The 26,438-nt window shown below is 41.6% G+C and overlaps 1 protein-coding gene across 4 annotated transcripts in view; it reads left to right on the plus strand.

Annotated features, from left to right (window-relative positions):
• Positions 1-26,438, plus strand: part of RXRA (retinoid X receptor alpha) — a 440,219-nt gene that overhangs the window by 296,399 nt on the left and 117,382 nt on the right. For all 4 annotated transcript variants that reach the window (XM_085612724.1, XM_085612733.1, XM_085612741.1 and 1 more), the window contains exon 4: positions 18,558-18,814. In XM_085612724.1, coding sequence (XP_085468850.1) covers positions 18,558-18,814 — 257 coding nt within the window. The remainder of the gene's footprint in view (positions 1-18,557; positions 18,815-26,438) is intronic.

Here is a 26,438-nt window from a genome sequence, read left to right on the forward strand (position 1 = left end):
GCCATCCGCTCTGCAAGAAAGTCATATAAAACTTGCATTGCTAATGCAAAAAAAGATTGGGATGAAGCCCATTGGGAAAAGCTGAAGTGTGCTAGCGGACGAAAAGATTCTAGATTATTTTGGCATATTGTAAAATGGGGGCATGAAAGGCCTGAAGAGGCTTGCAATAATCATGTCCCGCAGGAAGCCTGGGTAAACTTTTTTAGTGATCAATATGCTAACCGGGCTCAGATTGTAAACAACATTAGCCCTATCTATACAACTCCTGAGGACAATCTTTTTACGATGGGTGAAATCCTGTCGGCCCTCAAAACTGTACACAGAGGACGTGCTCCTGGCATTGACGGAGTCCCAGCGGACGTTTTTCTAAACGACACTGATAGGTGGTGTAAATATATTCACTTACTAACAAACCACATTGCGAGGGGAGCAGCTATCCCGGCTTCATGGCGGGGTGCTGTTATCATCCCTGTGTACAAAAAGGGTGACCGTTCACAGCCCTGTAATTACCGCCCGATCAGCCTGATCGACACTGTGCAAAAAATTGTTGGGCGAGTGATTGTTAATCGATTGCTCGATTGGGCGGAAGAATTCAATATTCTATCGCCATTTCAGGCTGGGTTTCGTAAGGCCACTAGTACTGTGGACCAAGTTTTTCGGTTCCAGCTGATTCAGTGGAGGACTGTGGTGCTAGGCGGGGGCAGTCTTTACGCGGCTTTTGTCGACCTGTGGGCTGCCTTCGACCTGGTTCCCAGGACGAAACTGTGGGAAGTACTTGCGGCCTTGGGGGTCCCAGGAGTCCTGCTGACAATGATTATGAGACTACATGAAGGTACCTATGCTAAAATTCAATGGGGTGGATACGGTAAAGACACTGCTGAATTTCCTGTTGAGCGTGGGGTTCGGCAGGGGTGCTCTATGGCACCTACCTTGTTCACACTTTTTATTAATGGCATAGTCTCCTGTGTTCAATCACAGGCAGTTGACGCTCCTTCTCTTGCAGGTGTAAAAGTTCCGATTTTAATGTTTGCCGATGACACGTTAATTTTATCTAAAACTCCAAGTGGATTGCAAAAAGCATTGGATATTTTTGATAAGTTTTGTGGGGATCACGGTCTCGAGGTGAATGCGTCTAAAACGAAACTCATGGTTTTTAATCCGTATCGTAATTTTAAATCTAATATTACCATGAGTGGACGAACCCTTGAGGTCGTATCATCTTTCACATACCTGGGAATCCTTATTTCTAATGACAATAGGTGGAACCAGCACCTACACATTGCAACTTTGAGGCACAAGCAATTGGCTGGAACCATCTTAAAGGAGCACAGGAAATCATTAACTAAACCGATCAAACCACCCCTGATCATATACGAGGCAAAAGCAATTGGGTCGGCACTATATGGGGCTGAGTTATGGGGGCATGATAACCTACAGGAGTTGCAAGCCTCAGAGAATAAATTCTTTAGGAATCTAACGGGTACACCTCAGAGTAGTCCGTTATTGCCTCTGAGATATGAGCTTGGAAGGAAGAAAATCTCGGAAATGGCCAAACTACGACCAATTCTATACTGGCGTAGGTTATGGACCACTCCTGAGCTCATACATTATGCATCCGGGTTCACTGACGTCGTCAGGGCAGATTGCTTTAACAAAATCAGATGGTTCAAATTATTAAAATCAATACTCCTTGAACTAAGTCTGAATGCACTCTGGTCTGATCCAGCAGGGGCATCATTCCCGAGTAAGGCAACCCTAAAAAATATTTTTTGGGATAATGTCGCTAACAAAAGTCTCCTCAGTATCAATTGTGGGGCCATGACTGCTAGTTTTCTCGAGGTCAAATTGTACCCCATGTATGAACTGTACTGGGATTATATATCCAAACCTTTGGATAGGAAATTGCTTTTTCAATTGAGGGCGGGCTCTCTTCCTCTTCGTTACCTAACATCTAAATGGAGGGAAGGTGGCCCTGCTACATGCCCAGCTTGTGGGGAAGGTATTGAAACACTTGGTCACTTTTTGTTTTCCTGTGAACTATACTCTAGCCCAAGGCGTGCATGGTTGGCACCTATGTGCAGGAATCTGGGCACCAAGAGTAGTATGGTGGCTTTGCGCATAGTAAGATCAACTACCTTAACTTGGATTATAATCGCCACCGCCAAGTATTTGGGGTGGGCATGGACAATTAGGCAGAGATTGCTAGTCCGGTGATTACTCTCTGCCTAGTTGAACAGAGACTGCTAGAGTATAGTCTATTCTCTGTTTAGTGTATTTTATCATGTCATCTGGAAAAAACTATTTTTAAATGATTCTTTTTAGAATAACGTTTTTATAAAATTATATTTAATTGCACTAACTACATTTATGAACTTTACACCTGTGAAATGTATGTCTAAGTAGCTCTTTCACTAGCACAAAGAATATATAAAATGTACATAATTGCAGTACCTATAATCATGAATTTTATCTTTGCGATTAATTTCAACTTTTTCTCGTAAATAATTTGTATCTTTTTATGAATTGTGCATTTATCAATATGACATCTTAGATTTAATTGTTTTTTATTATATGTTTGTATGTCTGCTTTTATGAGTAAATCTCGAATAAAGCACATTTTGAATTGAATTGAATTGAAATAAGTTAAATGAACATTTGAAAGTGCCTCCTACAGTGTGTAAAGTGCAGCGTCTTTGTAGACAGTTGTGAAGTGCCTTGAACATCATAGGGTGGGTTCTAGTAGCTGCTTTTTCACAGATGATCATCCCACCCAAAGAGCTGTACTATGATGTGCATAGGTACCGCCCCGTATGGAATTGTGATGTCTGGGACTTAATGCGGCCCCCTCATGACTACCCACTCACTTTGAGGGGGAAAAAAACTGGCAATTTCAAACAGAAAAAAGACCCCGCCCTCAACATCATGAAAGAAAACTCCCATGGTGTGGGAGTCATTCTTTTTTTTCAATAGCATGCTCTGGGAGTATGTTTTTGAAAAACATATAATGTTGGTGCGCGGCCTCTCAAAAGAGGGCAGCCTTGCACCAATCTTGTAGTACCTTCAGAGGACCTGCAGGGGCAGCAGTTCTTCTGAAGGTCTAGAGAGCACCGTGGGGATCTCTAGATATGATAGGCAGTAGCCCGCCAGGGTGGATGTAATGTCCTCTGTCGCCCTGACAGACGGCGCCCACCCATCAATAAATCCGACCCAATGTCAGAATAGTTTAGACAGCCCTGCCCTGAAATACTTCTGAAGCTATTTATTGTTTTTGCTTCAGTGAAGATTTCAAATGGAAATAAATTCTGGTGTTTGATGATTTATCTATTTTTTTATCCTCCCTGGATATATTATTATAACCGGCAATGTCGATACAATTGAAAATAGTTCACAGGAGCCAATTCTTCCAATAAAGGCTAATATCACCCAGAGGAGTATTAAAGCCCGTCTCCAAGGCGACTAGTTATAGGTGTGAGTTAACTCCAGCATGTCCTGCAAGCAGTGCTGGAAATGAGGGGATCCACCCGGATCCGGGATCCGGCAGCTATTACTGAGCCATATCAGGGATCCTCCCACCCCCCAGGGAAAAATGCAGACTGTCCCGGGCACATTCAGCAGCGCAGCACTGTGTGTGCTGTGCAATCACTGCATCATCATTCATAAGTGGGGTGGGGGTGTACTTCCTAATTTCAGTCCCCACTGTGCTCAACATAGATGCCTCAATAAAAGGGTCTGGGGGCTAGCTGGAGTTTAACACCTTGATGCTAGGACACAAAGACAAGGAGCTTGTCACTTCACATGTACTCAAGATAAACTATGATTTGGGGGCGGGTTGGGAGTTTTCTAACCTTGCTATGAAAGAGGGAAGTATGCACTGTAAGGAGATCAGATAAAACAATGATTTGGGGGCGGCATCTGAGCTTTCTACAGTTTGTGTGAAATTACGCATGCACTGCAAGATCGTAAGATAGCCATGTAAATAGCAATTCCGAACAAGTCTTTGAAACTGCTCGGAGGAGCCCTTTTTAGCCCTCTTGGAGCATCACAACATTGAGGAAAAAAGCAGTAAGGCTGTAAACTTATGCTTTGCTTTTTTTGCATGTAGCTCCTCGATGCCAGTTCATAACTATTAAAAGGATTCTAACTTGCGTCACACCAAGATTTCTACAGCAGACGCAATAACCCACTGAGCTAACTGGATAAAATCTAAATGTGTGACCTGCCTGATACATGTTGTCCTCTCCAACAGACACATTAAATCTATATTCAATTTTATGATGAGTAAAATCTGTGACTACACTACACACAGATGTCTCCAGCAATTACACTGAGTTAATAGAGTTATCGTTCAACTCATACACCATATAGCTATGGCCACTTGAATTATGCGGCAGAGGAGCACCAAATTATGCAGCAGAGTTTACTAAATTATGCGGTAAGAAAAGGCATATTATATGAGTTGCATGATACAGCACTTTTTGTTGTTAGTATAGCTTCACTATTTTTACACTGGATAACACTGTTTGGACAAAGATTTCATCTCATTAGTACCAGTGTAAATACTAAATACAGAAATAAACAACTGAAAGATGACCAGTTAACTTTTGCAAAGGGCCTTCCACAGTTTGCGAACTTGTTGCCAACGTTTGGCTTATTTGAGCTAGAAACACATTTTTTTGGTTAAAATCTTTAGATTATGCAGCAGATGATGGATCATGTGGCAAATGCCGCAATTCCATAGTTGTGTGAAAAAAGCAGCGGCCACAGAATCGCACAATTGAAGTGGCCCTGCATATAAATTGCTGTGTACACAGAGATCGCTTCAGTAGATGCCTTAACCGCATAAGTTATTTTAAAATGCACTGTTTGTGACAACTAAGTAAGGCAGAGCAGATTTACTTTCGCATTAGTGCTTGGCGCCAGTTTCTTTGTGACACGTGTATAGGCCCACGTCTGATTCCAGCCCTCATGACTCTGCCACCGCCCATGCCCCTTCACCCCCAATTTGTGGCTTCTCCAAGTAGTTTTTTCCCCAATTCCAGCCCTGCATGCAAACATGTTCCTTAGTTTGGTGCAGTTACAAAAGCACACTTATTTATGCCTTTGCCCAAACCCTCCATTTGAATGTTTTTGAAAGCTGTTCATTCCAGTAGCAAGAACTGTGTGCCAACCAGTGGAGAATCTTTTCTCCACTCCTACAATGGCTTCCTTCTGTTTCACATGCCCCTGTCTGAGTCCAGAGGAGACACGAGAAGGGCTCTGCTGGAAAAATAGATGCATTCATTTGTTAACATTGCATGCTCACTTAGGGGGTGATTGTGATGGCGGACGAATCCCCACCGCCCGGCCAGCGGTGGCGATCCGCCCACCATTACAACCACATTTACCCCCCCCCGCCATATTACTATGGCGGGTGGTACCGTGGCGGACGGAAAGTCTGTCCCCTGCTTTTACGCTGGTCGGCAATAGTGATGATTGCCAGCCGGGCGGAACTCGTGCCTAATATGGTGGCGGTGCCTGGAAGGCACCGCCATCCATATTATGATGCCTGGCGGTTAAGGCCTTAAGATGGCGGCGATGCCGCCATGGAAAGGCTGGCGGGAATTGCTTGGGGGGCCCCTTGTAGGCCCCCGGGGGCATGGGGGGCTGCACTTGGGGGGTCCCCCTCATTGCCATGCACAAGGTGGCAGGCACCGCGCGGTGCCTGCCAGGTTGTGCATGGCAATGCACAACATGTATTTTTGGCATTACGGCGGGTGCTGCTCACAGCAGCACCCGCCGCAATGTTAACAATACGGAATGCGACCGCCAGGGTGGGGGTCGCATCCTAATTGGTGGTGCGGGACCGCCGCACCGCTGGCGGCCGGTCCCAACACCGCTAGGTTGGCGGGCAGACTGAAGTTCGCCCGCCATCCTAATGGGGCCCTAAGACTTCAGCACAAGTGCTTAAAACTGTATTTTTACAAAATATCACGTTATAAATATATTCGTCTTCTTTTGAACCTTCCGAGGCGTGCGCCGATGGGGGGGGCGCACTTAAAAAATGGCACTGGTTGCTGGTTAGGCCTAGCTCCTCTTTCAAAGCCTCGTGCTATTATCACAAGGTACTTACAGAAAAAGGACCACTGTACCTTCAATCCCTGGTCAGACCATACATAGAAATCTAAGATAGACTGGGGAAAGGCTGGTGCCTGTTCCTGACATTAAAAGAACACGCTCAGCTGGGAGCTCCTTTGGCTACCTGACACAGAAACTATGGAACTCCCTGCCTCTCACGATCCATCAGATCCAGTCCGAGTGTGTTTTTAGGAAACAACTCAAAACATGGCTTTTAAGGGTGGAAGCTAGGAGAGCATAATGACCGCATTTGGAGACGTGGACACCTGTACCAAGTGCTGGAACACCTCATTGAGGTAACTACGTGCTTAAAAAAATGCGTTATTATTGTTACAGATTTATCAGAAAAAAATATCATAATACGAAAATATCGTGATGCAGAAATATCGTTGTCAAGATTGTCGTTTTTTTTTTAGATACGCAAAATTGTTGTCAAGAATATCATTGCTGTTAATATCGTTTTCAAAGATAGTCTTTTAATTATTTGTATTTGTTTTAGTCCATATATTAATGTTATGTATTATTGTTTGTATAAATATTGATAATATTTTAAAATATAGTTTGGAATTTTAAGTGATTTGTAATTTAATTCCTAATAATACTTTATAGTGTTGCAGCGGGTGTCTAGATGTGTAGGGGTAAAGGTTGAGGAGATAGTTAAGTAATAATTAACAATGAATTATTACTTTATTATTGATTATTTAATTGAATATTATATAAATTGTGTAATAATTATATATTTTTAAGTCATATATTAGGTGTGGGCTGCTGGGTTTGTATGGGTGTATGACAGAAAGTTAAGTAATAATTATCAATACATTCTTATTTTAAAAATTATTTAACTGATAATTAATTATGTGCTATACTTATTTATTTTAGTTATATTATAAGTGTGGGCTGCTAGCTTTGTGGGGGTATAGTGTGGGAAATTAATTAAGTAATACACAAATTAAAAAATACATTTATAATTACTTTTTAAACTGTTCAATAATCATGTAAATTGTTTGTTTTCTGTTCACACACACAAACACATATATATATATATATTATATATATATATATATAATGTTTTATTTGGCTAATAAACAATATTAATATTAAGAGTTTCATATTTGTTGGAAATAAATAAGTTTATTCAAATAGGTTATGTGTTTGAAGTGAAGCACTTTGCCTACTTTTGCGCAGATTGATGTGGGAATAGTAAACGTAACCCCTCCGAAATCCAGCGCTTTCCCTATGGTAGCATGGACTGGAGCGGGGCTAGTAAATTTAACCCCTCCAAAGTCCAACGCTTTCCCTGCTGTTGCACAGACTGGAGTGGGAATACTAAATCTTACCCCTCTAAAGTCCAAAGATTTCTCTAGTGTTGCATAGACTGGAGTGGAAATAGTAAATGTAACCCCTCTGAAGTCCAATACTTTCCCTAGTGTTGCACAGACTGGAGTTGGGACAGTAAATCTCACCCCTCTGAAGTCCAACGCTTTTCCTACTGTTGCACAGATTGGGGTGGGAATAGTACATTTTACCCCTCCGAAGTCCAACGCTTTCCCTACTGTTGAACACACTGGAGTGGGACTAGCATATCTATTATTACTAGACTTCAATACTTTTCTTAATATTGTTTAAATATATTTATTATTATTTGTTTCATTTTATTTGTTTAAATATATATGTTTTAAAATATTTTTTTAATAATATTTTCTTTAGTAAGTGTATTTTTTGTTTTTTTATATTTATTTAATTTAGTAATTTTTTTAATGTTTGCAGTTAAGTTACACTTACTTGTTTCATATATATATATATATATATATATATATATATATATATATATATATATATATATATATTATAGTAGTAAAATTAAAAAAATAACCCCCAAAAATTAATATAATATATATTTTTTTATATTGGTGTTACATTATATATATGTATAAATAAACATACACACACACACACATTTATGTGTGTTTACATAAGTATATATTTATATATAGTGTTCAATATTTACAGTTATTTAATTTACATCACATTATTGTTGTATATTAAAATAGTTAAGATGTACCATATTTAATGATATTAGTGTAAAACAATATTGTTTTGATATTTTTATACTTACTATTATAAGTATAGGAAAGCAGTGTTTTTGTAATCAATGTTTTTGACACAATATTTCTGTTTCTTGATAATGTTGTGTCCGATATTGTGTTAGTGTTCTGCTAAAAACAGGGTTACCGGCTATTTGCACCCACTTTAGCTCTTGCCCCCGCTGGGAGCGGAGCTCAAGCAGTATTGACTCCTGTTTGCATGTTTGCTTACCATGAGGATATAATCCACAAAATAAAGCTAAGCCTCCATGCAAAGAATTTCTCAGTGTGGCTACTCTAGTGCTACTTACCCTACTAAATCTGCGGTAAGCTAGCTCAGTGGATGAGGTGACTGGTGCTAAGATATGCACCTATCCTTACAGTCACATGTTCATGCACTTTTACTTCTGACTTGCTGGGCAAAAGTAGTATTATTGGTTTGGGTATTAACTCCACCTATAATTCACGAAAACTGTAATAACCATATAGACACCTATCTCTAATTTTCTAACAGTGGTCTAGATGTGACATCACTCTAATAAAGTTATTTGAGTTGAGTTGTGACACCACAGTACCTTCACTAGAGCCAGCAGTCTGAGTGAAAATCAGTGAACAAAATTAGAAGTGTTTCGTTAGCAATAAAAGGTATAAGTAGCTTCTCATCTCTTCTGCTATTTTCCTGAAAATTAATCATTATTAGCTGGTAAGGCGTCATTTTTGGCGGAATCTTTAGATCACGGTTGAAGTTCATTAGAGAGAAGCATAAATCTATCTATATGTTAGAAAACACTCTGACTTCAACCACTTTTGAAGGTCACACATTCTACTGCTTAACATATATTTTTCAACGAATGACAAAAACATGTATGTTGTTCTACAGTAATTATTCCCCCCGAATCCTTTATAAGGGGATTCACAGTATCTCTTTCATAAAAGAGAACCTAACACCAAGTTTTTAAAAAGAGACCTCAGGAATGGTGATTGTGTGGTCATTGTAAGAAATAAAGTACAGCATATTGCACAGTAAAAGGACGTTGCAATTCAACTCCACGTCCCATAACCTTATACAGGGATTTAGCCTCCACATTGGTCCTCGGTGCCATTAAAGACCTCCTTGACTTGCAGTCTCCTTTTAATGTGGAGTATGTGGCATTTTATCCAATAAATGCCGAAAACCTGTGTCTATTTTCCCTAGTACAGGCTGAGTGGGATTCCACAACCTGCATGCAAGAAAATGTCAGGACTACACAGCAATAATGTGTTGCCATTAAGTTGTGAGACTGTAAAAGGCATGTCACTGAGCAAAATGAATGCTGCTGTTTAAACAGTTTATTTGAAGCGATAACTGGTTTCTCGGCTTGCCATTAGGATAACTGGGTTCTCGGCTTGCCATTAGGATAACTGGTTTCTCGGCTTGCCAGCTTATGAGCTATGTCCCCTGAACTCTCACAGTGGTTGGCTGGTAAGAAGATGTGTATGATGGTTTATTTCATTAACTGCCGCGGTTATTTCCACCAAAACAGGGATCTATCAACTGGTTACTTTATGTTATAAAGATATTGAAAGTCAACCACTGTCACTGTACTGCATAAGAATTGCTAAATTCAAGGCCAGGCTCGGTGAGGAGGTGATGACGAAAATGTATGCTCTCTACCCTGGTGTTGCTATGGTTTCTGTGTATTTTCCTGACCGGGTGGGGTATGGATCTGAAGCTCTATGCAGCACTAGACCGTCGCATAGCTACCAAGTGGCCCCTATGTCTTCTGTGACGCTTTTGGTCAGTCTGACTTTTAGCAGCATCGGGCGCTTTTTATGCTGGTGCCCACAGGCCCATGCTTAAAATGGCTCATGCCTCCATCCATTACCTAAGAAAGACTGGACTGTCTGAAAACTATCACAAAGTGGGAGGCGGCCAGGTAGCACCGACGGCGCACAATTCCACCAGCTTTTCAGCGCCTTGTCTGGACTGTGCGCGCAGAGAAAACGGGTGCGGAGGACTCGTGGTTTGTCATGAATAACTTTTTAGGATGGTGGAGCCAATAGCGCTAGAGTGGATTGGCAGAGCCATCGGACGCTGCTATAGAATGTGAAACCCAATTGGAGAGTACAGAATCACCTTTTCACTCTAAGAGAATAGTAGTTGCTGAGCAAAAGGACCCTGGCTAAAGAGGCGTGCTACATTGAGCCCCGGAGTAACCCCAGTACTTGTTTGAGCTTGTAAACAGTGAAATTAGCCTATGGGTTTTGGAAGAACCATTTACCACTCAAAATTCCACTTAAAATTACACATGTCATCGCTGAAAACGCTTTCCTTGTCAGTAGATGACACGAGTAGTCCTTGCAAAGAATAGGGGTTGACTGGTAACATTAAAAAACCTTCCGTTATTAATAACACAGCTGAGCGTCACGTTGATTAAAATGAATGTGATTCTATTTGTAGGTAAATTGTATCACAGCTTGCATGTGTAGTTAATAATGTATTTCTACATTGTATAGTAATGTATTGTAACCAGTGCGTCAATGCCCTGTTGAGGTTTTCTTTCAAATTTAGCATGTTACCCTGTGTGTTTTGGGACCATGAGTAAAAGCTTAGTGGGATCACAACTTACATATCTCTGGGGGTTTTTAGGTCGAGCCTGGGCAGCGCATGTGCTGCTCTGCGAGCCATGCTGTATTGGAGTATGGCATAGAAGCCTGCCCACTCTCCGCCCATATTTATCATTGGCTTACATCATTGTCCTTCGTAAATGCTAGCTTCTGATTCGTTAATTGGCTTGTTGGTCCCTCTTAATACCGCCTTCTCTTAATTTGTAACCTCCTATGAGGACTGGCCCTTTTACTTCGGTTGTAACACAGTGTGTCTTTTTTTTAGTCTGTAAGTACTATTTTCTGTAATCTGTTTCTCCTACTGCAGGCATGACATGCTTTCCTGCAACATTCAGCGTGCCATGCATGCTTTCCCTTTCGGAGCAGTCCGGAACAATGGCGGCTTCTTCTTTGAATATGCCTCGCATTTACAAGAGTTTGAGCTATTTGCATTGTACATGACAATTCCTTTTACTTATGTATTAATTAGCAAAACAGATAAATAAAAGGCATTGCCATTTACAATGCCAATAGCTTAAACTCTCGCAAATGCAAGACCTATTACATTGCAAATGCTTGTCTGTGTTTAATTTTCACCTGCAGACATCTTCAGCACTCTGTTGGCATCAGGCCTCCTGTGTGTGCCCAGTGTTGAGTTAGAGTGAGTAGCCTTTGTGTGTGCCCTTCACTCCTGATTTGATGGCTTTCTTATGCGAGGAGGGAGAGAAGCAGTGGCAGAGCTAACATATCTGTTCCCCTGTAATACTGTTGTCTTTGCCAATGCTTGATACAATTTGTATGTGCAATATACGTGTATCTAAATACTGTATTTGTGTGGTGAGTTGGTTTTGGATGAATACATGTCAGTTTTATATCGTGATTACATTAGAAGTGCTTGCACAAATTCTGCTGGGATGCCTTTTGACAGCTGCACTGAGTCCTTCTCAGTAGTGGCTCTGGTCACACAGCACAGCCCTTTCCTTGAGACCCAGAACTGCTCTCAAGCACTCAGGGTGAAAAGCATCACTTCCCTGCTTTCTTGTCTGTTCCCTGCTCCAGGGAGTTAGGCATCCATTAAATGTCTCCAGGCTTTTAAGGGCGTAAAGAAATACAACCCCGCCTGGTGACTTTGCAAGAGGCTAAAATAATATTTATCTGGAAAAGCCACTCAGAAAGTACATGGAAAAACGTGTATGATTTCACCTTTGAAATTACGCAACGCAAAGAAATGAAACCACAATTATTTATTGGGTGCGCTTTGAAAATGTACATAAAGTTGAAACAAATTATTTAAAGTTTGTCCATTAGAACCTACTCTGAACTGGATCACATGCGCCGCAGATCAGTTTCGGTCTTGTTGGGCATCATCAGGGGAGATGAAAAAAGGCTTTTCACTTCTGTAAAAAGGATACGTGTCTCAGCAGTCAATGATTGGAAAACTTTAGGTTTGTGTTTAAGATGACCTAGTTTGTGACATTATGGACCTTTTTCTGATGTCTAAAGCTGTCTGCCAGATACTAACACAGTGCCCTGTCTGTCTACCCCGAGGTTGGTGATGAGGGGTGGCAGCATGTCTTACTCGAATAAGGTTGGTATTCAATTCAAAGATCTTTATTCAGCCAATCCGGCCATAAAAGGCAAAGAGCAACGATATACCACATATGATAATTCATCGTTATTAAAATTCACATTTGATGTATTGAGAATGGATAAAAATCATAAGATAACACAAATACAGAACAGTAAAATACGATCTCTAAAATCCTGATTTACACAATAATATGAGATTAAAACCACACAGGCTTATATATCACTAATAAAAGAAAGCTTCCCCGCGATTCAGGGAGTAATATTAACCCTCCATGGTTCTCCTAGCTCATATGACCATATCTGAAGCAAATATTCGAGGTTTTTAACACTTGCAGGTGGTATGAACCCTCTTTGCACCTGCGATGGCTTAATTAACTGCTTTCGTGCATGATTAAAATAATTACAGAAAAACATATAGCGCAACATGGACTGTTCAGAAATGCCATCACAGGGACAGGATGGAGCAGAGTTCCCCGTGGTTGCATGCGACCCGGCAAAGGACAGAAGCCGCCATACTGTACTAGATCTAAATCGGGAGATTAAAGATCTCTCCCAATGCGTTAATTTGAGCGAGAGATTGAAGACTGGCTCGGGAGAGTCAAGTGACCGATAATAAAAAGACACTGTGCATTTCTTGGTCTCAACTGCGAGTCTAGTTTCTTCACAGGACTGCAGATATAGTTGCTTAACCCGAAATGTATCTTCTTTCCTTATATTAACAGAGAAGAAAAGAGAGAGGACAACCTCGGGGCCTTTAGTGAGATGGCTTTGTAACTCGGCCACAGTATTGCACATCCATTGTCCGAGCTTAAACTGCCGACTTTGGTGCAGGAAACCAGGGTTCGAGCCTCGGGGTCGCGTCCACATCCTGTGATTCTGGGCAAATCACTTAATCTCCCCGTGCCTGAATGCGTAATTTAAATACGGTGCTCATGTAAAGCGCTCCAATACCTTCGGGTCGAGTTCGCGCTATATAAATATGCAACACAAAAAAAAAAAAGTTTGGCATGGGGATTAGTCCAAACGCTAACCCATAACCACAGGGGTGCCAGATGAACCCCATCCTCAGTGTATGGTTGTTTTAGCTCCACATGAGAGATATGGCTCGAAGCTATTGCAGGAAGGTATAAGAACTTTCGATAATGTTTCTCAGACAGAAGTAGGGAAGCATTTTGGTAACCCCAGATCTCTGCCCCATACCCTGCCCCCGGGATGCATTGAGCATTATATATTTTTAACAGTGGCCAGATCTTACCTTTTAGTGTGGGGCTGGAGAGGTTAAAAACAGTTCCCCTCGTTCTGCCAAGCTTCAGGCTTCACCTGCGAGTGCCACGCGCCGAGGGAGTTGAAAGCAGTTCCCAAGTAACTCCATTCTCCGAGGCCTACCATGGGTTGGTCATTCTGGCATTGACAGTGCAGTGGGCTGAATGTGCCATGCGAGGTGTCTAACCTGTCTGCGACCTTCCGCAGTGATATATTTCTATTTTCATACTGTGTCTCAGGGCTCGAGAGAAGAGCATTCTTTTTCATTCCCTGTGCCCGAGTCGTCCACCAACAAAAATGTCAGTTTCTTCCATCTCATTTAACATGATCTGCTGTTTTTTGTAAGTCTTAATTATCTAGTCCCTTGCCCACTTTTTAGAACTGATATGTATTAATGTAATAATGCCGGCTGGGGATAACTTACTAACTTATGTGCCCTCTGAGCCATTTCAACGGATGCTGCGGTCGCTTATTTATGTGGACGCCACGTGCTTAGAGGAGCTACTCCAGAGGGAGACCTCATGGTCAAGAAAACGTAGTTTTATGAAGAAAGGGCTTAGACGTCTTTGCGAGCCTCATCTTCCATATTAAATGTATTTCAAGTTACACATTTTTGAGCCAGTCGATTACTCCAATCGGAAGATGCAGAAAACACATGTTCATAACCATTTTTTGTAATTGAGCGAGAGGGCACAACCCAGCAAGCACAACAAATGTACCTAACATGTCAAATGTGTGCTTCATTGGAAGTGTCCTTAAAGAGGGGCGCATCACCCCCGGCGGGACGTCCAGGAGCACACGGCTCGAGTGCCTTAGGCCTCGGTGGGGAGCCCTCGGTTTATTTTTGAGGATGAATTTGACTCCGATGTGAGACGTTCTTTTTACTTGAGAAGAAGCCTGTTTTCATCTAGAGAGTAATAGTGCTTAGAGGCGTTAGGCTTAAAAAGCGCACAAAAACGTATCCTCAAATGAACCCGGGAAAATATGCCGAAAATGTCTTCTGCGTTGAGTTTTTATTTTCGCGGCCAGGTCTGAACCCGTCCTTTTGAAGAGATGTCAGTCTCAGCATCTAGGGCTGTAAGTAAAATATACAGATGACGCTGGACCAGTAGAAAGGATAAGCTGCCCGCGCTCACTTCTTAGCTCCATCACAGCCGCTTTGTTGCTTCGAAGCCTCTGCCACTCCTGTAAAGCGCTGTGCAAAGACTGGGAGACTGGATGGAGGTTTTTACTTTTTAGGTTTAAATTAGTTTTATTGTTACAGCAATGTACGCATTCTCAAATAAGGACCTTTGCAATTGCATGTATAATACCAAGAAATAGATTGCAGTCATTAAGCACAACATTTTACGAACAATCCCATCCCTCCTCCCAGTCCGCCCACCCTCCATCCCTGGGTACCAGAGGCGCAACTAGAGCCATATTTCAGCAGAGGGGCTGATTCTTCCAGCAATATTCAGAGTGGAGATGCAGGGGCTCTAAGAAGGGGTGAAAACACAACAAAGCCTCGTTAGCGAGTAAATGGTCTTTTAAAGACCTGCGAAGTACTCGGGTGCGGCTGTGTGTGTACCTGGGAAGCTGTCTCATCCCGGGCTGCCACACACGACGGGGGTGGCTGAAGCCCTTTGAGCCCAATGGGCGTTGCGCGCCTGCTGGGTACCCATAGCAAAATAAAAACACGAGAAGAAAATAGCGAAAATAAACATCTCTCAGGTAAGGCCTCTTTGCCTCGTGTAGGGGCCGGTGCCGTGTTTTGGCTTTTTAGGCGACCTCTTGGCTCACCATCATCACCAATGCAGTGCTCCACCTTGGACCGTCGGGTTAATGAGCTCTGCTTGGTACATCTTTGGGCACCTAGAAGGTTCAGGCTTTTTGATCAATAGTATTTCCTAGTCGGGGTCGGAGCTACTAAGAGGAGCAGTAGAATCAGTTCCACCCTATGGATTTCTGGCAAACCCAGGCTTAACACCTCTTTCTTCACATGTCCGTTTTGGAGTTAAAAGAAACCTTCTCAGCGCATTTCTCCGGTATCACTAGCTCAGAGGTGTCCAACATTGGTCCACGAGGGTCAGACCTATGTCAGGTTATCATGAAAATCACTGACTGTGGAAGTAAATTCTGTGTAAGTTTGTTGTTTATCCTTTTTTACCATGTGGATGTCTGAAAATCTGGATCAGAGTTGGACACCATTGCGATCTTATTAACCAGAAGAAGGTGAATACATATACACCCCATAAAGCAAGGACCTTGAAGGCGAATCCAGTGTTTTTGGTCACTTTTGCCCTCATGGGCTTGGGCCAGGTAGATCGCTGCCCGGGCAAGGCCTCTCTGTGAATAGATCAGTACTAGGAGACCCGCCACACCTCACCCTGCTTAATTCACACTTAGCTCCATGTGAGTGCCCGTGCCATGGCTACCATTTGGTTCACAGCTACTCAGTGCTTACTTTGTAATTTAAAAAAAAAGTGCCAGGGCTCTCGTCAGGAGGCCACTGTAGCTTGCACCACACATTGCCTCTGCCACGCTGCCAATGATAGCAACAACACAACTACAAACCATCACACTCCTACAAGTGTGACATTTTGGACTATTGCAGGCCTCCAAAGCTATAAGAATGGCTTGGGTGGCAGTTATAGTCATTTTTAATGTATATTGAATTTATAATCAACTGTTGTGGTCATCTCTAAATTAGCCAGACAGCGCCACCTTGTGACAGACTTCCAATAGTGTCAGTGTTGACAATTAAGTGCCGGTGCAGAGCACCCGAAACCACCGGCTCAAATTAAACACTGCAGCCACTATGTTAACCAGCTAGTGGTGCCACTTAAAATTTTTGAATTCTGGAAGTGACGTCACGCACACTAACTACGTGGCAGTACATTAATGTACATGATATGACCTTTGACCCCAAAGTGAATCACGCACATTCATTAAAGAGCAGTGGTTAAGAGTAATTAGTGGAAGCTTGAGGCTGTAGCATGCTAGTAAGCAGTGGTTGGTACCAGGCAAGAGCAAGCATCGACAAAAAACGAGGAAAAGCTGAAGCCGTGCTTACTTAAAGACAGAAGAGACCTGTTGAGTAACATGGACTATGGATATTGCATAGAATATAGGTCACCTGTTTGACCTTGAAGTAAGGTAATAGTGCTCATTTTATTGACAGTCTTACAGAAATTGAAAAGCTGATCAAGCCCTCACAAGCTTTGGGACTTGCAGGCTACACACGTAGCTACAGCAGGGGCTCAAACAATTTAGTTATCGAAAACATCTAAAAAGTGGATGGTGTTAAGTTACTGCACGTGCTAAAAATGTTGAACTAAACATATATATTCTTGAGGAATGGTAGGTTGTTCTGTAGAAGGGACAATGGGTTTGACGACACTTACTAAGACATATTGTATTTTAGTATTTATGTGGCGATGGTTTGACCAGAACACACACACACACTCACTCTCACACTCTCACTCACACACACACTCTCTCATTTTTGTTGTCTGTTGATGGGCCCCCTATTCCTCAATGCTGTTGAGGATGTGCGGGGCACCATTACTCTGCTGCCAAAGAAGCCTTTCTTGTTAAAAAGGGATGTTTATGGTGAGGCTGAAGCAGTCTGATTAGAGGAGTAAACCAGCTGAGAGGAAAGATTCCAGACCAGTGTGGCTTATGAGTGTTGCATTCTTATGTTGGGGAAGCTTGGAATCAGTTGATGCAGCCGCCCTGTGGGGTTCAGTTGTAGGTGACTTGCCTAGTCACAATCAATCCTAATTTAAACAACATCTGTTGTGGATGGATTACTTCAGTTAGCTTATTATTTTCAGCTATATTTTCTGTAAAGGCCCTTCGGGAAGGTGGCAACCAGCAGCGTCTGTGGGGAAGGTGGAAAGCAGCAGCGCCTGTGGGGAAGGTGGAAAGCAGCGCCTGTGCGGAGGACTTTCACTTTTGGTCCAGTCTCCTGTATCAAGGATGTCTGCCCCAGACTCCTCAAAAGCACAGTTCTGTACCCTTTCTTCTGAGCGCAGCATCCTCTGATGGGTGCGCCCTCTAGTCCTCGGCTTCGAAAAGAGCAGGTTCCTGGGCTAAAGTGTGTCCAGCAGTCAGCTGTCTTCGTCTTTGGAATCCCGCCAGTCCACTCTCAAGATACCTATCTCCTGCAACATTCCCCCCAATAAAGAGACAGCTTCAAGGCTGTGGCCCCTGGCTGTTGTAAGATTCCAGCAGTGGGGGCCTTCGGATTAGGAGAGAAACTCGCAGGATGCGGCCCAGCTTTCCTATAACCTCCCTCTCCTGTCTGGGGTTCAGCTTGAGTTCACCTTTCATATCCATTTCTGAGACACCTTTTTATTTAATAACAAATAAGTCTATATTATCAATGTTGGATCCCTGTTAGCCCAATGTCTGCCTGCTGGTGAGAGGTGTGGGAGCATCATTGGTCGCGAAAGGCTGAGTGAATTGATTTGTGGTCCATCTCTTCCCATTCCCACCTCTGTTTCACTTCGCCTCTCAACTGGTTTGGCCAATCAGCATGTTTGTCCAACTCAGCCTTCCATATTCTGTTGATAAGAGAATAGTATTAAAATATTTTAGTGTGGGACCTGTAATTTAAGCACTAAGAAATGGCAAAAAGTACACTCTTTTTACTATTAGAACAAGATATGATTTAAATTATTGGGAGAACCCTGCCACTAGAGCCAACTTTGAAACGATGCCAAAATGGGCCAGTCTTATGCCATAAGTTCTCACTCTGGCGTGCTTATCAGGAACACGAACAGGATTGGACAGAAGACTGTATGTAGCACGAGCAGTCCTTTGTCTCTGAGCACATGAGATGTGATGAATATGCATTCACTTCAAGACTGTAAAGTGGTTTTGTGTCACAGGTTGTCAAGTAATGTTCTGCTCTGTTTCTTTCAATTCTTGCAGGTTATTGCACGCAAGTCAGCCCGCCATCGCTGAGTTCCCCAAGCGGGCGGCCTGTCATGACCGCGCCTGTTCTTCATCCCTCCCTTGGTGGGCCCGGCCTCAGCCCGACATTGGGTTCCCCCAACCAGCTCCATTCACCCATCGGGGGCCTGAATGGTATGGGCCCTCCCTTCTCAGTCATCAGTTCTCCCATGGGCCCTCACTCCGTGTCCGTCCCTTCAACCCCCACCCTCGGCTATGGGACCAGCAGCCCTCAGGTGAGTGCCAGAGATGGAATGAATTCTTTAGCTAATGTAAGAGTCCTCCGACCTGGAACTCTACCAGATGGACTTCTATTGGGTTTATGCACTGCATTCAATAAATAGACAGAACGTGGTCATCGATAAGAGCTGCTGCTCCTTGGCCTTTTCATTTGGGTGTCAGATATTTTATATATATTAACACTACCTTATTGCGAGAAATTGTAATTTCAATGGTAAGGAAATTACAGAGTAATGTGTGACACTCACAAAATGCTATAAAGTCACTGTGTATCTGTTGGGAGATAACAAGACATCTCCTACTTCTTACTATCTTGCCTAGTTAGTGTGGCGCTCATAGTTTTAAGTCCCGAGACTACTTGCCATACAGTGTTTTGTATACACTTCAGCGACCGCTAGATCATTTTCCCTTCATTTTTGATATGATGAATCTGAATCGTAAAATAATTGTGTTTTATCAGTGTAGCTATTTCTATTTCTAATTTCTCTCTTTCTCTCTCTCTCTCTCTCTCTCTCTCTCTCTCTCTCTTTCTATATATATATATATATATATTAGTTAAAAAGTGAGTTATGGTTCTGGCTCAAATTTGTCAAAGGTCTGAAATTTGGCAGTTATGGTTAGCAATGCACATACAACACACGCCATAGCTCACGACACCTGCCATGGTGCCGTGTTGTACTCTTGGTTGCTCCTGTGTTGTTTCTGTACCTCTGGCAAATTGGTATGTAGAGCCTTGTGGGTGACGCGAGTAACGGCATATCTTCTGTGCATTGCTAACCGTAATTGGTGCATTTCAGTAGTGTGACAAACTTGAGACAAAATCTAACTCACTTTTTAACTTTTTTTAGTGAATTTAAATTTTTAATAATAAAATGTTCAGCTCCACCTACACAAGGCCTTTGGCTGCGCATGGTGAGGCTTGCTGCCATGGCCTACTTGTAACCTGCCAAGGTCATCCGACCCACGGTGCGTATGGCCTTAAGCGGTGCGCTGCAGGGCTAGTGCCTGTGCCAAACCCGCCCTGGCCACGGCGTACCATGTGCCCCTTCTGTGCTGTGCGCATCCTTTGGCTATGCCCTGTTCCCCCCTGCCGCCTTCTGTGTATAGAGAAGTTTGGTTACAGGGCTTTCCTGGCCCTGCACCAGGCTTAATTTGCTAGCAACTAAATTTTATGCAGATTAATCAAAAAGCACCCAAGTTATTAGTAAATGGTATTATATTTGCGCCCCCCCCCCATTTATATTTGTCCCTCTACAACACACAAAGGATTTGCTTAAAATTTGACAGTTAAGAGTTAGCTAAACCCATTAAACATCTGCCAAAGTTTTTGTGGATTTATTAAACAGCATCAAATAAATTAGGATATGAACACTTCCTTCACTCCATCTTGAAATAAACCCCCTCCTTGATGGACCTACATGAAATTGAGAAAACTAAGAGTAGTCTAAACATACAAAGTCTCTGGCAGATTTCATGCAGATCCTTCAGACGGTGCTAGTTATTAGCAAACAAGAAATGTTTGGACCCCCCGCCTTGACTCCTATCCCGAACTGGACTGGCACAAAAAACAGAAATTCCTGCACAGGATGTAACTTCCTTACTGCTTTCCACTTTTGATGCAAATTCATCAAACTTTACCAATATTATATAGAACTGAAAATGTTATCTCCACCCCACCCTTCCACTTTTAACTTTGCCCCCTACCTTGATGGATTTGTACAAAACTTGACATACAAATCAAAAAACAAATCTTTCCAAACTTCTGCCAAATTTTGTGCAAATTCATCAAACAGTGCCAATGTTATTAGCAAATGAACACTCTCTGCCACACTTTTTTAACACTGTCTCCACCGGGTGGGTCTGCACAAACGTAGAAATACTAGAAGTTTAAACTCTGTGGATCACTGTCAAAGTTCCTGTAGATCCATAAACTATGCTAAAGTTATTAGTAAATGTAAAATATTTTTGACTCTCACCTTTATCTGAGCCGCCACTGGATCTTCTTGAAACGGAATATATTTTCACTGGGTAACTACTTGCCACACGTGACACAGATTGATCAAACAGTGCCACAGTTATAAGTAAATTAAAATTGGATTGACCGTTTAACTATGCTCTCTCTTATGGATTGGCACACAATTTGACATCCCAGCATCAAATGAATCCTTCCTCGTTTTTGCAAAATTGTGTGCAGATTCATCATACAGTGCAAACCTATTAGGAAATGAACACTTTCTTTGCCGCCTTCCTTTTTTAAACTACCCTCTCTCTTGGATATGCCAAATGCCACAAAATAATCTGAATGTACTGTCTGTCAAATTTCAGGCATATTTGTCAAATAGTGCCACCCTTATAAGCAAATAAAAAAATGGCTTTTTGTCCGACAAGATATACAAAAGCGTTAACCCTTTAAATCCTGCCTGGCACTTTTTTTTTTAAAGCATTTATCTCGAAACTACTGAATGGGTTACACCAAATAAAGAAAAGCATAATTTCTGAGTAAAAGCCTACTCCGTTTGATCTAAATTCATCCAGTGTTTTTTTCTATATCTTTCAGCAAAATTTCCTATGGGAACTAAAATGGGAAATGAGTCACTTTTTCAACTCCCATTTTAACTTTTGTTTCTGTGGACGGATCTTCACAAAACTTGGCATGCCTAAATGTAGCTGATTGACTTATTAGATTGGCAAGTTTCATACATACCAGTCCACGGGGTCAGAAGTCATAAGAACATTAATAAAAGCCTTTTCAATGGAAAGTACTTGTGAACCATAACTACACAGTGGCGTTTGTCACTGTGCAATATATACACAAATATATATATATATTTTATATGTAAATGTCTGCCATGACAGTAAACTGTAGATTGAACTGTGGTTCAATAAAGTATGTTATTTACAGCAATTGCACTAACAACCACACATTCACACGTTTACACTACAGGGCAAATGTTGCATTCCAGTGCGGTACCGCAAAAAGGACTGCATATAGCCTCCTAGATTTCATTTTACTATTACTTTATACAAGGAAACAATTCTTCCAATAATCTCAAGGACTCTTCAAAGTCAAGAGCTCATTGCTCAAATTGAACTCCCATTGACTCATAGTTATGGTTACAGACTGTTTTTTAAATCCAGAACACAGAATAATCCCATAGAATAAACCCTACATGCAGGAACCTAGAGTGCAATTTGCTGTTTATTGCCATTGTTAAGGAAGGGGAGGGGCAGGAGTCTACTTGACTTTGCCTCTTTTCCTCCTGTGAATATTGGTCCCTCCCCACACTCAACAATGGCAATAAATAGTATATTACATCCTCCACATCTACGTGTGTGTGTGTGTCTGTGTTACATGTTTGGTGCTATTATTGCAGTGGTATAAAAAAAAATCATATTTCACAGGGAAATATGGAAAATATTTCACAATTCCCAGTGAAATATGAACTTCATCATCAAAATGACAGGACAGCCCCACCCCACTCATCAGAGTTTTACCATTGTCAGGACACTAGGATTTTATAGCATGGAGGTCCAAGTTATGTGGCAATGCTATATACATTTTGCGTGAAAATAAAGAAAATTATGTGGCACATTTAATGGTGATATTATTTTCATCCATTTGAGGTAGAAACAAATTTTTTGTGAAATCTGCAAGTTATGTAATTTATGGACCAAATTATATGGCAAGTGTGGTAAATCCATTATTATAGGGTTCGAACGCTGCCACCAAAGAATCTCCTAAATAACTCTGTTGGCTTATCATCAAGTTATTCTTGTGAGATAAACAAAGCCTAAACATTTTTCAAATTCCAATCAGTGCCCATTGTTAACAGCACTTTAAAGAAAACAGCTGTTCATGCTAACTAACTCAAAATCAGTATGTTATATAAAGGTACATCATGAGTAAAGTGAATAGGGTCTTATACTATATTGGAACATGCTATCTCAGTACAAACATCTGTCTTTAATTTCCTTATTACAGTAGAGTTGTGATGTATCTATTAGGGAAGACACCTGTAACAAGAGAATGATGCAGCTGATCAACTGTAATAACTTAATTAAAATATAGTTGTGACGTCACAGTGTCTGCTGCCAGAGCAATCAGCCAAGCTGCAAGCATCATTGTAGCAGCAGTTTAAAGGAAAAGGAGAACTGTTTTTGTAGTATTATAATTAGGGCTTCCGGTTTTATGATATTTATTTATTGGCCATTTCCGTCTGTATTTATCCATGTTTATTTTGTGTTTTGCGTATAAATGAAGTTGTAAAACTGTACATTTCCATATCTATTTAACTGATAGAGGTGCACTCATACTTTGATGTCTGTCGTGTTTCAGCTATGTAAGCTGCCAAATATTGCACAACAATACACCCACTGGTAAATACTAGCATTATACCATAAATATATGTTGACATATGCCATTATTTAAATAAATGTCATCCTGTTTTTCAATTTCCCATGCTGTCCATCTGCTCAGCGGCTGGCCTATAATTCATGTAAGACACCACGGAGAGTCACTTAAATGAAGCAACATTTTCTGTATTTATCCACTTTTAAAAATTATTGCAGACAGAAAACACATTGTTTTCTGTCTGTATTTATCTGTAAAAATCCGTAAAAACGGAAAACAGGGACCCTTAATTATAATCCATTTTCCGAAAATGAACAGCGGTCAGCAGAAAGGAAAGATTTCCAACAACATGTTTATTTGTTGTACATAGTTTACTACAGGAAATAAAGAATCTCTGCTTGTTGCTGCTCACTCTGAGGTCAGCCCATTTTAAATCTGATTTACAAGGAATTAATTCTAATATGTTTTTGAAACAGGTTACTTACTGCTTTTTGGAGTTTTTATTTTGCACTACAGATTCCGCTTTTAAACTTCACGTCTGCCAACATACCACCTCTTTCATATGAAGGAGCAACACACCAAGAATTAAAGATGTGTGTGGGAAGGGTGATGGTGTTACTATGTATTATAAGGAATAACATTCTCTCTGCCATACTGGAAAGGATATTGCAAGCTAACCTAGCTAACACATCATTCAGTTGTTGAGGTCAACTCCTAGACAGCAACTCCAAGCCAGCTGCTAACAAACAACTCTTCTCAACACAGTTAACACAGCGTATCTCCCTTAACTTGAACCCGATGTGCGCTAAATCTCAGTATCGTATAAAAATGCATATTCGACACAGTCCACAATAATCGAAGGCTCTTCCATTGGTAAACGTGTGTTAAACAAATACCGATACTACCATTACTACGTCTACTGTTAATGCAGCCGCTAGTAGCACTAGTCTCAGTTTTATATGGACTGATAACAATGATAATATAAGAATTCCCCTCTGGGAGTTATCCTTACAGTAAAGACTGTTGACGAAACCTTGGCAGACGTTATTATAAGGACAATAACTACAAAAAACTGCAACATCAAAAGATGCAACACAATATTGTCTGCATCCCTGCTAGAAATGTCGGTGTGCATTTGTATGATGCAGTTCACCTGCTCAACTGTTGCTATGTAGCACCAAACAGGTAAACCACAACTGGAATTCAGATTGGAATATCCACTCTCAGTTTTGCTGTTTGCTATAGTGTGACCCTTTACCTGTCAATTTGTTTGGTAAGTACTGTAAAAGAACACTCACAAATTATATTTCAATACAAAATTATGTACTTTAGATACACTAGAAGCACATGAAGCCACACCATCGGCTAAATCATACCATTCTGTAAGTCAATAAAATGAAAAAAATGCTTAAAGAGAAAGATTTTTAACTATTGTGCTGCTCATTTTGTATAGGGATTTTTGCCAGTTTTAGATGTCTTCGAAAAGCTTATGGGGTCAGGGAAGATGAGACCAGGAGAAAGTAAGTGGCGCCCACTGAAAGTTTGTTAAAGGTTAAGCCCACAGCCCCTAAAATTTACTGAGGTATCATTTTAGCCATTTGTGCGCACAACTGTGTTCAGATGAAAAGATGACTTCTTGAGCCCTCGAGATTGTGGGTTATATGTGCAGACCTAGAATAACCAGATGTCAGGCAGCTGCAAGCATCAGACTACCAGTGGCAGTAGTTGAGTAATTGATGCCAGAGAACATATAGAGATACCTTCTAAGACAGCACTAGTATATATTAAGGAGGACACAAGTTCATGACCATAATACATTTAATTAGCTTCATTTCTGTTCTTCTTTAGCATCAACATTCGATTAATATTTTCAAAACAATTCTATTCAGTTAACCTTATATCATCTGACAAATGTTCTGCAGTAAAAATTGCTGCTGCCAAGCTTTCTGTAAAAGGACAGTTTGTTGTTCTTGTATGACTTTTGTCATAGCCTTTCTTTTAAATTGCACCAGGAGGGTGTTTATGTCTATTGAGGAGCACCTGCTATGGGCTCATCCTTGGATTACCCAGGTTTTCAAAACACATGTCGGATGATGATCATTATGAATTACCATCCTGAAACTTTTAGCTAGATTAAAAGGCTTAATCGGTCTGAGGGAATATAGTTGTAAATATATGCTGCTTTTGTAATATCCTAAATGAGCCAAGTATAACGTTAGATAACACACCACAACACATGTATAGTAGAGTAAGTTCGTTTATTTGTATAAGAAAAAACAATATTGTGAAACTGTTACACTAATCCCATTGGTAGGCTTTAGAGGCTGTAGGGTTTTTCTGTTGCTACACCCATGTGCTAACTTGTCTGTCTCTGTGTTAACATCTGTGATTGTGTGTATGTCTGTTTGTTACAGTGGCATAAGTGTCTGTATTAGTGTCTCTCAGAGTGGAACTGATCAAAAGATTATACAGTTCTCCCACTCACACCCGCCCCAAGCCAAAGCTGTAAAGAGATTAGCCTTTTGTAAAAATAGGAGACGTGGGATCTCTGGCGGCTCTGCCACCTGTCACCGTATGGGCTGGCAATGGAAAATTATCGGCCGACGATTAACTAAAGTGCTGCCCACTAGGGCGTGAGTATTCTTATTTTTGTGTGCTGGCTTTCTTCATCCAATTAAGACAAGTCCCATCTGTCTGCCACCAGGATCGTTACAGACAGTGATATTTGGGTACTACAGCCCTCTTCACTGGTGTGATTCTGTGGGTGTGTATCTTTAAACCCTGTTTCAATGAGCGGACATCATCCTATAAGACAGAGAATCTCAGATGCCCTCCCATCATGGGGTTGTGAAGTTCGAGCCTTTGGAGATACCAGTCCAGTCAACTCTACGGAAGCCGCTATCAGTGACTAGGAGCAGATACTCTTTGTGGCTCATCCAGTGGAGGTGGAAGTTGGGGACCGGGAGTCGATACTAATTCCAGTTCCAGCTGTGCAGGTGGCGAACAGGAGCGCTGAAGTGCATTCTCTCACTCCGCGTGTGGGGTTGATGATCAAGGGTGGTGATCAGGCTTGGGACTGAATATCTCCTTTCACCATGTGGAAGTGGCGGACAGAGTCTGGGAGCGGATGCTGCATTTGACCCTCTGGAGGTGGGGTCCTGAATTTGGAAATGAATACTCTTGACCCGCTGGGGGTGTTGATTGTGCCTTGGGAGCTGGCAACCTGTTCCATCTTGTCCTGTGAGATGGCGACAAAGATATTGGAAGAA

The sequence above is a fragment of the Triturus cristatus genome, chromosome 1_2 (genome assembly GCF_964204655.1).
Source record: "Triturus cristatus chromosome 1_2, aTriCri1.1, whole genome shotgun sequence".
Lineage (NCBI taxonomy): Eukaryota > Metazoa > Chordata > Amphibia > Caudata > Salamandridae > Triturus > Triturus cristatus.